Raw genomic sequence first — 13287 nt, forward strand, 5'->3', positions numbered from 1 at the left:
GTCATAAGTGTGAAAAAACATCCTGAGTCCCCTCCCCCGTGTTGTCGTAACTTCGGACGGTCACTAAGTGAACTGTTGCAAGTTGAGGACTACCTGTGCTGGATGCCTGTTGCCGTTTTGCCTCCTTTCAGTACACTTTGGCAGCGATTTAATATTCAGGCCGCGCCGTAGCAATACGTTGACGAGAAATGCAGGGGATCATAGGGGACTTTCGGTGCGGCGCAGCTGCCTCCGCTAAAAAGTTCCCTCCATGCATCAAGGACAGCCTTGCCTGGTCATTGACGCACACAGTCTGCTGTCATTGCTCGTATTTTCCTCATCCCTCACCAGTTTCTAATCCAGGGAGGCTCAGAGGGCAACAGGAAACCAAGTGAAAGAGGAAGGGGAGGGGAGAGGGGCTTTTAATCCTCTCTCTGCACGCTCAAGTCTCTTTTTGAAGTTCTTTGCCCGCTAACAGCTCCCTTTGAAGAGTTTTGCAGCCCAGCTCCATACATTAAGGAAAAGTGACAGGCAGCTCCAGGCAAACTTTGATATGATTTCTTTAGAACCAGATTCAAACACATCGCTGATCGGAAAGCTAAACTTTTATGCTTGATCCATCCCATCCAGAGGTGGGAGGACAGATGTGCAATTAAACCTGCGATAAGCGTCTTCTGTTCTCCATTTATATCAATACCTTTTTTATATCTATCCTATCCTATCCTATCCTATCCTATCCTATCCTATCCTGTTGTGTCTTGCCCGCTCTCAGAGCAGCCGGGGCCTTCTTACCTGCTCCCGAACACTGAGGAATGTATGCCTCCCGGCCCAAGTCCTGGCTCCATGCCCACACAAACTGCAGAAGGAGGAGCATCTCCCGGCCCCAGCCCTGGCTCCATGCCCAGGCAAACGGAGCAGCTAGACCCCTCCCCCTCCTCCACAGCATGTGAGCCTGAGGAGGGTTTATTCCCAACAGCTGCTGATTGGAGTGACCCTCACATCAGAAGGCTGGATAGGCGGAGGCAACAGAAGGAAGGGAGGGGCAGGCCTTAATGAGTGCTGAGTCATGGAGCCACACCCCATGGCCTATATAAAGGATCTGCTTTCTGGCAGTCTCTGAGTCAGGCAAAAGTCGAACTTATCTTGCTGAAGTCACTTACTGGTCTCCTGCCTGCTCTGAGGACTTTGCTAGGATTTTGGGCAGAGCTGCAGAGGCAAGCCTGATTCGGATTTCCCTGACCCGGCCGTCAGTGGAGGAGTGGGACACGACCTATCCTATCCTATCCTATCCTATCCTATCCTATCCTATCCTATCCTATCCTATCCTATCCTATCCTATCCTATCCTATCCTATCCATCCATCACCTATATCTCCCTCCCTTTCTCTCACCATTCATCCATCATAGCTCTCTTCCTCTCCCTCCCTCCCCCACCTCCATCCATCACCTATATCCGTGATGGCGATCCTATGGTACCCATGCCACAGGTGGCACGCAGGGCCCTCTTTGTGGGCACGCCAGCTGTTGCCCCAGCCAAGCTCCACCATGCGTGCGCGAGCGCCTCCCTTCGGTCTCTGCCACGCATGTGCAGAGGGAGGGGTGCATGTGTGGGGGGCCCTCGCATTGCATTCTACATGTCACTGTGCCCCGTTTTGGCCTTGGAAACCTGCACCAACATGGAAGCCAAAATGGGCTGCGGGGGGGGGCACATGTGCTCGGATTGCACTTTGGGGGTTTGGACAGGCACACGTGCATTTGAGCGCACACGCACTTCGGGCACTTGACACCAAAAGGTTCACCATCACTGACCTATATCTTCCTCTTCCCTATCCATCCCTCCATCCCACTCTGTCCATCCATCCTCTATATCTCCTCCTTTCTCTCACCATTCATCCATCATAGCTCTCTTCCTCTCCTCCTCCCCACCTCCATCCATCACCTATATCCGTGATGGCGATCCTATGGTACCCATGCCACAGGTGGCACGCAGGGCCCTCTTTGTGGGCACGCCAGCTGTTGCCCCAGCCAAGCTCCACCATGCGTGCGCGGCGCCTCCTTCGGTCTCTGCCACGCATGTGCAGAGGAGGTGCATGTGGGGGCCTCGCATTGCATTCTACATGTCACTGTGCCCGTTTTGGCCTTGAAACCTGCACCAACATGGAAGCCAAAATGGGCTGCGGGGGCACATGTGCTCGGATTGCACTTTGGGGTTTGGACAGGCACACGTGCATTTGAGCGCACGCACTTCGGGCACTTGACACCAAAAGGTTCACCATCACTGACCTATATCTTCCTCTTCCCTATCCATCCCTCCATCCCACTCTGTCCATCCATCACCTATATCTCCCTCCCTTTCTCTCACCATTCATCCATCATAGCTCTCTTCCTCTCCCTCCCTCCCCCACCTCCATCCATCACCTATATCCGTGATGGCGATCCTATGGTACCCATGCCACAGGTGGCACGCAGGGCCCTCTTTGTGGGCACGCCAGCTGTTGCCCCAGCCAAGCTCCACCATGCGTGCGCGAGCGCCTCCCTTCGGTCTCTGCCACGCATGTGCAGAGGGAGGGGTGCATGTGTGGGGGGCCCTCGCATTGCATTCTACATGTCACTGTGCCCCGTTTTGGCCTTGGAAACCTGCACCAACATGGAAGCCAAAATGGGCTGCGGGGGGGGGCACATGTGCTCGGATTGCACTTTGGGGGTTTGGACAGGCACACGTGCATTTGAGCGCACACGCACTTCGGGCACTTGACACCAAAAAGGTTCACCATCACTGACCTATATCTTCCTCTTCCCTATCCATCCCTCCATCCCACTCTGTCCATCCATCCTCTATATCTCCCTCCCTCTCCTCCTTTCCCAAGATTTCTGTAATTGAAACCCATAGTAAAGCCAGAGATGCAGACGCTCCATACCCAGATGGATCTACTCTTGAGTTACTCATGGACATTCACCGGAAAATTTGTAGGATTGCTTTATGCATGCGGAGAAATGTTAGGCGCAGCCCACGTCCTGAAGCTGAGACGGTCACGACTGACCCAACTATGAACAAAATGCCAAATTCTAGTTCGACATTAACGTACGGACGCTCCCAAGAGGCACCTCGGCTGCTTTTTAACCCTGCCAGCTCTTGGTATTCAGCTCCGCTTTACATTCTTGGGTGAACCAGAGACGGCGGCTGAATTTCAACTCTCTGGCTTCCTCACCCAGTTGGCCAAGAACAAAGGAGTGATTGTTCTGTCGTTGCAGCGCTACCTTGACGAAGCCGACAGAGATAAGGAGCGCTACATGAAGGAGTTGGAGCAGTACCAGAAGACGGAGGCTTACAAAGTTTTTAGCAGGAAAACCCAGGACAGACAGAAAGGCAAAACTCATCGGCAAGGTATGATCTCTAGGTATAACACGCGGGCTCGTTTTATAGTAGCACAGGTGGGCTTTGACTTACAACCGCAACAGAGCCCAGCAATTTCTGTTGTTGTTGCTAAGCGAGACAGTCATTGGGTGTTGTTCCATTTTACGACCTTTCTTGTCACCGGTGTCGAGGGAATCACTGCCGTTGTCACTTTAGTAACCCAGTTGTTCAGTGAATTCGGCTTCCCCATGGAGTCTGCTTGTAGAGTAGAGGGTGCAAAAGGGGATCCAGTGACCCCAGGATGCTGCAATGGTCGTAAATACGAGTCAGTTGCCAAGCAGCTGAGGTTTGATCACATGACCACAGGGATGCTGCCGCAGTCATTAAGTGTGAAAAACAGTCGTAAGTCCCTTTTTTCAGTGCCGTTATAACATTGAATGGTCCTTCAGTGAACTGTTGTAAGTCGGGAACTGCTCCTCTAATGTCTGTAGATGTTCTTTTTTTGTACATTACATCGCCCACGATAACCGTCCAGGTTATCAGGACCGTGCACACAATAAACCCCAAATGTTTCACTTCTCTGCACCTCCTTAGAAGATCTGTGCTTTCTGAGCAAGGGCATTGAAGGCCAGAAGGTTTCTGGGTTGCAGTTGCAGTTCCTAAAAGATATACCGTATTTTTCAGCGTCTAAGACGCACTGGAGTAAAAGACACACCTTAGTTTTTGGGGAGGAAAATAAGAAAAAAGCTGATTGGCAGGTGGATCGGCCTCCCGGAATACCCCCAATCAGCTGTTCCCAGAGATAAATTTTAGCAACAGGTTCCTTGGTTGTGAGCTCTGAGCCTTGCTTTTTTTGGCTTTTTTTTCCTGCCTCTGAAACTCTGTTTCAGAAAAAACTTTTTTCTGCCTCTGAAAGCCTCCAAAACAGAACTTCAGAAAAAAAAGCCTCTGAAGCTCTGTTTGGGGGCTTCTTTTCTGAAGCTCTATTTGGGGGCTTTTTTTCTGAAGCTCCGTTTGGGACTTTTTTTCTAAGCTCCATGAAGCTCTGTTTGGGGCTTTTTTTCTGAAGCTCTGTTTCTGATGGTTTTTTCAGCCTCTGAAACCTCCATTTGAGAAGCTGGGCGGGGCTACATTCAGAGTATAAGACGCACCCAGATTTCACCCTCTTTTTTGGGGGGGAAAAGGTGTGACTTATACTCCGAAAAATACGGTAACTTGCTGACCTACTAAGAGGATAAGCTGGGTGACAGGAGGCTTCCTAGGTGTCTGGGTGAATTGTGTCCCCTTCCTTGACTGCAGAAGCAGTTGGGTTTCCTTTTGCATGGTATTTCAATCAGAGTTGCAGAGAGTCCATTCTGCTTGTATTCTTTCATTTACCTACATCTACACATGCACATTAATCTACACATTAAACACATGTAATCTACACATTAGGGACGTAGTGGCTAAGATGCTGAGCTTGTCGATCGAAAGGTCAGCAGTTCAGCGGTTTGAATCCCTAGTGCTGCATAACAGGATGAGCTCCCGTTCCTTGTCCCAGCTTCTGCCAACCTAGCAGTTCAAAAGCACATAAAAAAATGCAAGTAGAAAAATAGGGATCACCTTTGGTGGGAAGGGAACAGCATTCCGTGTGCCTTTGGCGTTTAATCATGCCGGCCACATGACCACGGAGACGTCTTCGGACAGCGCTGGCTCTTCGGCTTTGAAACGGAGATGAGCACCGCCCCCTAGAGTCGGGAACGACTAGCACGTGTGTGCGAGGGGAACCTTTACCTTTACACATGCATACATGCAACAATTACAGCTCCTCCTTAACTTAAACTGGGATTGGGATCAGAACTTCAGAGAGTAGCGTGGTTAAGCAAGTCACCCCTGATTTTATGACCCTTTTTTGACATGGATGTTAAACGAATCACTGCAGTTGTTAAGCAGATCGTGCTGTTGTTTAGTGACTCCGACTTCCCCCATTGACTTTGCGTGTCAGAAGAAGCCAGGAAAGTCTCAAATGGCGATCTTGTGATCTTTTAGATGCTGCAATCATTGTAAACACATTGTAAATTTACTCCTCGTCTGTCTGTTTCAGAAGGAACACGCCCAGCTACTCACGACCATCAGGTAAATTATTATTATTTTATATGATATTATTTTTTATGATAACATCTGGAGCTGATTCGTTTCTCATTAAGTATTTGTCAGGGTTCCAAGTAACACACCCATAGCAAACAAAACTCCAAGGCAGATAGATTCCTCAAAGAATAAGTTTATTGGATATGTCATATTGGCATAGGCTGGTGAAAACTGACTGAACATTCCTGTGGTTCTCACCTAATTAAAAATAAACTTTTTTCACTTTTCCAAAAGAACCCGTCACATGGCCCAATCAGGATACAATCCAGTTGCTAGGTGACATCTCTCCCCTCCTTCCGAACACCTGCAGGAATGTCCTTGGTTCCCAAGAGAAAGTATTTTGTTTTGACTATAATACCCCAACTATCTCTATTCTTCCCTCCCTATCGCTCAGCTCCAGTGTGTCAGCACTGAAGTCTCAAAATGGCCTCAGTCGGGCCAACTTCAGGGTTGACAGTGTTACTGGAATTAATTGAAGGGCTTTGAGGCCCCCTATATTTAACAAGCAGCCTGCTGAAAATAGAATGAAATATCATCCCATAGACCAAAGTTACAATAACCTCAATTCTGTCCGCTGGTAGATCTGTTAGACCAGTTGCTTAAGATTCTGCAAAATCTAATCTCAAACCTTAAAAAAAAACCGAGAACCTCATTGTTGGAATTCGGATTCTTGTAGACAGCTTAAACTTGCAATAAACCCTCATATATATTTGAACTGCCTGGGTTTCTGATTTTCCAGCACTTGATGCTTGACTGACTATAAATCTTATTCTGTGGCCTAGCAAGCACAAAAGAGAAGGTCTTTTTAGTGGTGGGCCCATCATCTTCAAACTCCTGGCCCAAGTGTTTAAAAGCTTCTTACTGTTCACCATCTTACACTGGCGTTGCATTTTCTGGTCCATTACTATAATCCTTTTGATCAGCCTTGAAAGTGCTGGGTGCCCCTTAGAGGCACGTGAAGAACTATTTAAAACAGAATCTGGTTTACATTCCTGATTTGGGAGTGCTTCACTCATAAGAGTCCTAAATCAACCCAGGAGCATTGCAGCTGTTGGGCCAGATAATAATTTTCACGAAGCAAAATGAAAAAACAGGGTTCTAGGCAACGCACTCAACAATTATTCCTAAGATTTAAGAATCATGTTTGGCCTTCTCCATTCTGTTAATTCCATTTTTTGGAAAGAATTTTTTTTTCAAACGAGTATATTAAACGATTACACCAAGTGTTGATGTGGTTCTTGTATCTAGCTAGAATTCATTAACGGCTTAACAGCCATTCTCCAAAAGCAAATTGGTCTGTTTCCATCGCCAACATATCAAAATACACTTAACTAAAGAAAATATTTTCGTTTCTCATTATTTTCTTTCTTAAAAGAGCTTTCTTAAAGCTCTACTGATACTGTCCAGGTTGAGAGGTCCTTAGTGAGCTTGGTTGTTTTCTTGTGGACCTTTCATTATCAAACTAGATAACATCATCAGTGCTGTAGTAACCTAATTTGGTAATGAAATATCTGCAAGAAGACAACTGAGCTAAGAGCACACAAGGACCCCATAGTCCTTCTCCTCCTCCCCCTCCCCCTCTCCCCACAAACTCCATTCCCCTTCTAGCACTGATGATATTACCCAGCTGGGTAATGAAACAACTGCAAGAAAACCACCATGCTCAGAGAGCATCAAGGACCTCTAATTTCAACCCTGAGCCACAAAAACATTCTCCTCTATCAAGGATTCGGGTAAATTCCCGCAATCTCAGAATGGAGGCCTGTCCTAGGAACACAACGCAGTTCTTCTCACACCGCCAAGTCAGTTGACATGTCCCCGAATCGCCTCTTTTAAGGACCAGGAAAGCAGACGTCATCATTGGAGTTTCTCGTCTTCATGACACCCCGACATTAAGCCCGAACAAATGGAAGATCCTTTGCAATAAAAGGGTAATGAGATCTCTGTTGATGTTATTCCCACGAGTGGTTTAAATTGTAGGAGAAACCCCCTTCCCCCCCTCTCCCCTCCCCCTGGGAGATTCTTCACATGTTGGCGAAATGTACTCGCTAATGGAAAGGGGCTGACGGTTTTCATTAATCTGCTTCCATTAAAGCTGGAAGTTTTTGCCTGATCTCTGGGACTTAATTGCTTGTAATGGGGAGGCTGCATATGTGGAAACCTCCTAGGAGAAGCAATATTTTGTCCTTGGGGCTCACACCCCCCTCCCCTTTCATCAATTCTTAAAGAGTTCGGCCTCTTCACCGCTTTTAATGCCGCTTTCCTTTGGAGGTCTAATGAAAGCTGGTTTTAAACCGTGTTGTTGCCTTAGGCAAACATTCCCCTCCTGCCCCTTCGGTCCCTGATATGTTCTTTTATAATGAATTTTTATTGTGACGCTGCTTCTGAGATGGTTCCTTAAATAGGAACGGGAGGGAGAATGGCGTTTAGAGGACTAAGTCATTCGTTTCATTCCTTGGTTTGATGCTGAGCCATTGTTGTTGTGAGCCACTGCAAAATGAGCCCTACCCCAACGTTCTTCCACTCCATCCCAGGAATTGGGTAGGGTATGGCTCACTGAAGGAAGAGAAGGGCCGGGGGTGAAGCGAGAGCCGCGTTCCCAATATCTGAGGGCTCTCACATACCCTTTGGAGATGGCATCCAGTTTTATATGTATTGATATTAAAATTTAATTATTATGATTCATTGCACAGTCAACCAGATGTCTAGGTTAGATTTAGCATTTTTGTCCACCTATTCCCAAGGACCCAGGAAAGGGAGATGTTGTTGTTTCTTCTTCTTCTTCTTCTTCTTCTTCTTCTTCTTCTTCTTCTTCTTCTTCTTCTTCTTCTTCTTCTTCTTCTTCTTCTTCTTCTTCTTCTTCTTCTTCTTCTTCTTCTTCTTCTTCTTCTCCTTCTCTTCTCCTTCTCCTCCTTCTCCTTCTCCTTCTCCTTCTCCTTCTCCTCCTCCTTCTTCTTCCTCCTCCTCCTCCTCCTCCTCCTCCACCTCCTCCTCCTCTTCCTCTTACTCTTCTTCTTCTTCATCCTCCTCCTCCTTCTCTTTCTCCTCTTTCTTCTCCTCCTCCTCCTCTTCTCCTCCTCCTCCTCGTCTTCTTCTTCCTCCTCCTCCCACCCCCTTCTCTTCTTCTTCTTCTTCTTCTTCTTCTTCTTCTTCTTCTTCTTCTTCCTCCTCGTCTTCCTCTTCTTCTTCTTCCTCCTCCTCCTCCTTCTTCTCTTTCTTCTCCTCCTCCTCCTCCTCTTCTTCTCTTCCTCTTCCTCTTCTTCTTCTTCTCCTCTTCCTCCTCCTCTTCCTCCTCCTCCTCCAACTCCATTCCCTTCTAGCACTGATGATATTACCTAGCTGGGTAAACAACTGCAAGAAAACAACCTAGCTCAGAGACCACAAGGACCCCACAGTCCCCCCCCTCCTCCTCCTCCTCCTCCTCCTCCTCTACAAGAGCTGTCAAGTGTTGCATGGAAGGTTGTCTCCCTCTTAAAGACCTGCCAGGTGCTTCACCAAACTTGTGAAGAGCCGCCTCGAGTGCGAAGCGCCGAGATTGAACTGCCAAAATTCCCTTGTAGGGTCTTAAGCCCTTAGCTTGGCTCCAAGTTACATTTGACGCTTCGTTCAAAACCTGAGGTGTTCAGTCTTAAAAAAAGGAAAAAAGGTTACAGTCCTAACCAAACAAAAGACTCAGCCCCTGCTTGATAGACCTCGCTGGCAGCCGGGATGCTTTTAGCTGTTTAGAAACCCTACTTCTTGCCAATCTCTTTCGTTCTTGCACAACTGTTTTGACTGCGGTTGTTACAGCAAAGGTAACAGAGGAATTGCCAGGGCCAGCTCTGAAAGCCAAGATTCCTGACTGAAGAGCCGAGAATTGGAAAAACAGAAATATGTGGGGTTTTGTCAAGCTATTTTCCTGAACCCTGTGCACATTTTGGCTTGCAATCCAGTCTATAACCTTCTCCCTGATTTAGCTAGGAACGCTGTCCTTTCAGTCTTGTTCAGTCCTTTCAACGTTAGGCCACCGTCCTCCAATCTGTGTGTTGGGTGCGTTTGTTTGAATAGGAACTCCCCTGGTGGGGGGGGGGCTGTTTGTGTCTTCACAGGTGGGCTACCTAACTGAAGAGTTTGCGGGAAGGATTTTCTTTGCAGGTGACTGCGTTTGGTGCCTGCGTGTTAGAAGGAAGACTTAAGACTTAGAATGAATTTATTGTCACTTTGAATATACACTAATCGGCGTAGATTAAAATGAAATTACGTTGCATACAGCTCTCAAAGGGTCGCCACTCCAATACACACTACATAAACATGAAAACATAAATAAAAAGATATGCATATGCCCATATACCCACATATATTTATGACACAGAGAAACGGCACAGTCTAGTTCGGATGTATAAATGTACATGGCGAGCAAAACGATGCTGATGGCATAACATGTGGAACAGGCCCGAGATCCCTACTTGTTTCCTTATTAAAAAAGATGTTGGGACTCTAGAAAAAGTGCAGAGAAGAGCAACCAAAATGATTAGGGGACTGGAGGTAAAATATACAATGAATGGCTGCAGGAGCTGGGCATGGCTGGTTTAGTGAAGAGAAAGACCAGGGGAGATAAGATATCATCTTCCAATATTTGAGGGGCTGCCCCAGAGAAGGGTGTGTGTCAAGCTATTTTCCAAGGCTCCTGAAGGCCAGACAAGGAATAATGGATGGAAACTGATCAAGGAGAGATTCAACCTGGAAATAAGAAATAATTTTCTGACAATGAGAACAATCAACCAGTGGAACAGAAGTTGCCTTCGGAAGTTGTGGAGCTTCATCCCTGGAGGCTCTCAAGAAGAGATTGGACAGCCATTTGTCAGAAATGGTGTAGGGTCTCCTGCTTGGCCGGGGGGTTGGACTAGATGACCTACATGGTCCCTTCCAACTCAATTAATCTGTAAATTATCATAAGGTCCTTCCTTTGATTAATGCCTGAAAGGGATTAACGGCCTTCCAAGTTGTTTCATATTGTGAATTTTCAAGACACAACTTTGTCTGATTGCAGAAGGAACCGGATACAAAGGAGAGGTCAGTGTTCGATATTCCCATATTTACCGAGGAGTTTTTAAACCACAGTAAAGGTGAGCAGAACGAAATAAAAACTCTCACTCTCTTTCTCCTTTCACATTTTGCCTGTTCTCAAAAGTTTTGGCGTGCGATGGACCAATGCTACCGATATCCATTCAGGACTGCCATTGCATTCCGTAGGGCTTCCCAGGTGTGTGTGTGTGTGTGTATTTTGTTTGGGTTTTGCAGTTCTGTGGAAGTAAGACAGGTTAGCTGCCCAGGAAATACTGCATTTGTGTCAAGATCATATGAATGTTTAAACTGGGGGTATCCAACCTTGGCAACTTTAAGACTTCTGGACTTTAATTCCCACAATTCCCCAGCCTGGGGAATTCTGGGAATTAAAGTCCACAAGTCTTAAAGTTGCCAAGGTTGGGCACCCCCAGTTTAAAACCTATAAGTTTACTTCATTTTTAAAAAGGAAGACAAATCTTGCAGCTAATAACAGCTGAATTAAGATAATGCATTTGTCAGAAGCCTTGCAACAATTGGAACCACACCTGGCACCCTCATAGTGTCTCTAGAAGAGCTGTGCCAATTTCTGAGCTCACCCAATAGTTGTGCAGGCCTAGGAAAATACACTCTTAAATCCAGGTAACACAGATTTTCTTCACTTCACTGCAGGAAAAGCTCCTTTGTGGAATTTATTCACTTATTTCACATAAGGCATCTACAGAAGTCATGCAATTCCTTTGTGGAAATAATGACAGAATAAAATAAGGGTGTCCTGAATTGCGTATCTTTAATGTTTGTCATATGGGATGCGGTGTCTCAGTGGCTAAGATGCTGAGCTTGTCGATCAAAAGCTCAGCAGTTCAGCGGTTCGAATCCCTAGTGCCTCGTAATGGGGTGAGCTCCCATGACTTGTCCCAGCTTCTGTCAACCTAGCAGTTCGAAAGCATGTAAAAAATGCAAGTAGAAAAATAGGGACCACCTTTGGTGGGAAGATAACAGCGTTCCGTGCACCTTTGGTGTAGAGTCATGCCGGCCACATGATCACAGAGACGCCTTTGGACAGCGCTGGCTCTTCGGCTTTGAAATGGAGATGAGTACCGCCCCCTAGAGTAAGAAACGACTATCACATATGTGCGAGGGGAACCTTTACCTTTATCTTAATGTTTGCTGTTTTGCCAGAAAAGATGGGCAGCAAAATTAAACCAGCATTAATCTACTGTGTGATTCCCTCCCCTCCAGTTTCCTTAGAAACCCTTTGATCAGAGTTGATAATACGTAACTATTTGATTAGAACTCCTCCAACACAGCTTAGAAGAAAAAAACACACAACTTCATTTAATCTAATGAAATGCTAAGGGCATATAGGACCATCTCTGAACATTTTTTATAATAAATTCTTGATTGCTTGCTAAAATTAATTTAAAAGTAATTTTATCCTAAATAGAATTTCAAAAATGACTCATCAGACCACAAACACCAAGTTGTCGTCTTCTATCTTTTAAAGACTTTAAAGAGAACTTCTTGGAAGAATTTGATATAAAGCTTGTAGATCAGGGGTGGGGAAAGGTGTCCGGTTTATGACTTGTGGACTTCAGCTCCCAGAATTCCTGAGCCAGGAAGTTGAAGCCCACAAGTCATAAAGGGCCCATCATTCCCCACCCCTGTTCTAGATGATATCGTTGCAACTAGGCAACTCGGTTAATGTTCCTGATGGCTAGAAGAATTTAAGACCGGGTTCCCCAATGTTGACAACTTTAAAATGAGTGGACTTTTCAACTGGTTGGCCAGGGAATTCTGGGAATTGAAGTTCACCCGCCTTAAAAGTTGCCAAGGTTGGGAAACCTGGTTTAAGAAGAAGTTGCTGTACTTACTTCATTTGAAACTGTTGGGACTTCTCGCTCGCTCTGCAGAATACATTAGGCAGAAATTACCTTCTGTTCAAAAGCATGCAACCAACCCGATGGGTCCTTGGGCGATTAAAATATGAGAAAAGAGGGAAATGATCCATGGGCTCAAATCTTTCTCCACTCAGGCCAAATCGTCTGAATTTTAGATAACGTGGTTCTCACACTCTTCTCTCTTGTTCTCAGCACGAGAAGCCGAGCTGCGCCAGCTTCGCAAGTCCAACATGGAGTTTGAGGAGAGGAACGCGGCCCTCCAGAAGCACGTGGAGAGCATGAGGACAGCGGTGGAGAAGCTGGAGGTGGATGTGATCCACGAGCGCAGTCGCAACACGGTGTTGCAACAGCACTTGGAAACCTTACGGCAAGCTCTAGCCAGTAGCTTTGCCGGGGTCCCCTTACCAGGTGAACAATAGCCCTTAGACTTATATACCGCTTCACAGTGCTTTACAGCCCTCTGTAAGCGGTTTACAGAGTCAGCATATTTGCCCCCAACAATCTGGGTCTTCATTTTACCGACCGCAGACGGACGGAAGGCTGAGTCAGTCTTGAGCCATGAGAATCGAACTGCTGGCAGTCGGCAGAATTAGCCTGCAGTACTGCATTCTAACCACTGCGCCACCACGGCTCTTACATCGGCCTTTGGTAGAAGTACCTCCTCCTTCGCGGGGTTACGTCCACCATCTTTCTTTTCACGCTTGGTTTCGATCTCTGATGTTTCAAATTTGGAGCCACCCTTTGAGAATGTTTAGAAATAGTTCTCCAGGTGACGCGTCCTCTTTCTCTCCCCCCCCCCCCCGAATGGTGCTGCCAGGTGAAGCTTAGATGCTATCACCCAACGCACGATGGGTCCTAAATGTCTAAAAGGTCAGCTTTGGAA

At 46.6% G+C, this 13287-nt stretch overlaps 1 protein-coding gene across 13 annotated transcripts in view; it reads left to right on the forward strand.

The window, feature by feature from the left end:
* HMG20A (high mobility group 20A) overlaps positions 1-13287 on the forward strand; it is a 53047-nt gene that overhangs the window by 33840 nt on the left and 5920 nt on the right. For 10 of the 13 annotated variants that reach the window (XM_058156108.1, XM_058156107.1, XM_058156111.1 and 7 more), the window contains 4 exons: positions 3192-3363; positions 5417-5448; positions 10490-10565; positions 12597-12812. In XM_058156108.1, coding sequence (XP_058012091.1) covers positions 3192-3363; positions 5417-5448; positions 10490-10565; positions 12597-12812 — 496 coding nt within the window. The remainder of the gene's footprint in view (positions 1-3191; positions 3364-5416; positions 5449-10489; positions 10566-12596; positions 12813-13287) is intronic. The other 3 variants (XM_058156115.1, XM_058156110.1, XM_058156109.1) reach the window with 1 other exon arrangement.

The sequence above is a fragment of the Ahaetulla prasina genome, chromosome 13 (genome assembly GCF_028640845.1).
Source record: "Ahaetulla prasina isolate Xishuangbanna chromosome 13, ASM2864084v1, whole genome shotgun sequence".
In the NCBI taxonomy this organism is placed as follows: domain Eukaryota; kingdom Metazoa; phylum Chordata; class Lepidosauria; order Squamata; family Colubridae; genus Ahaetulla; species Ahaetulla prasina.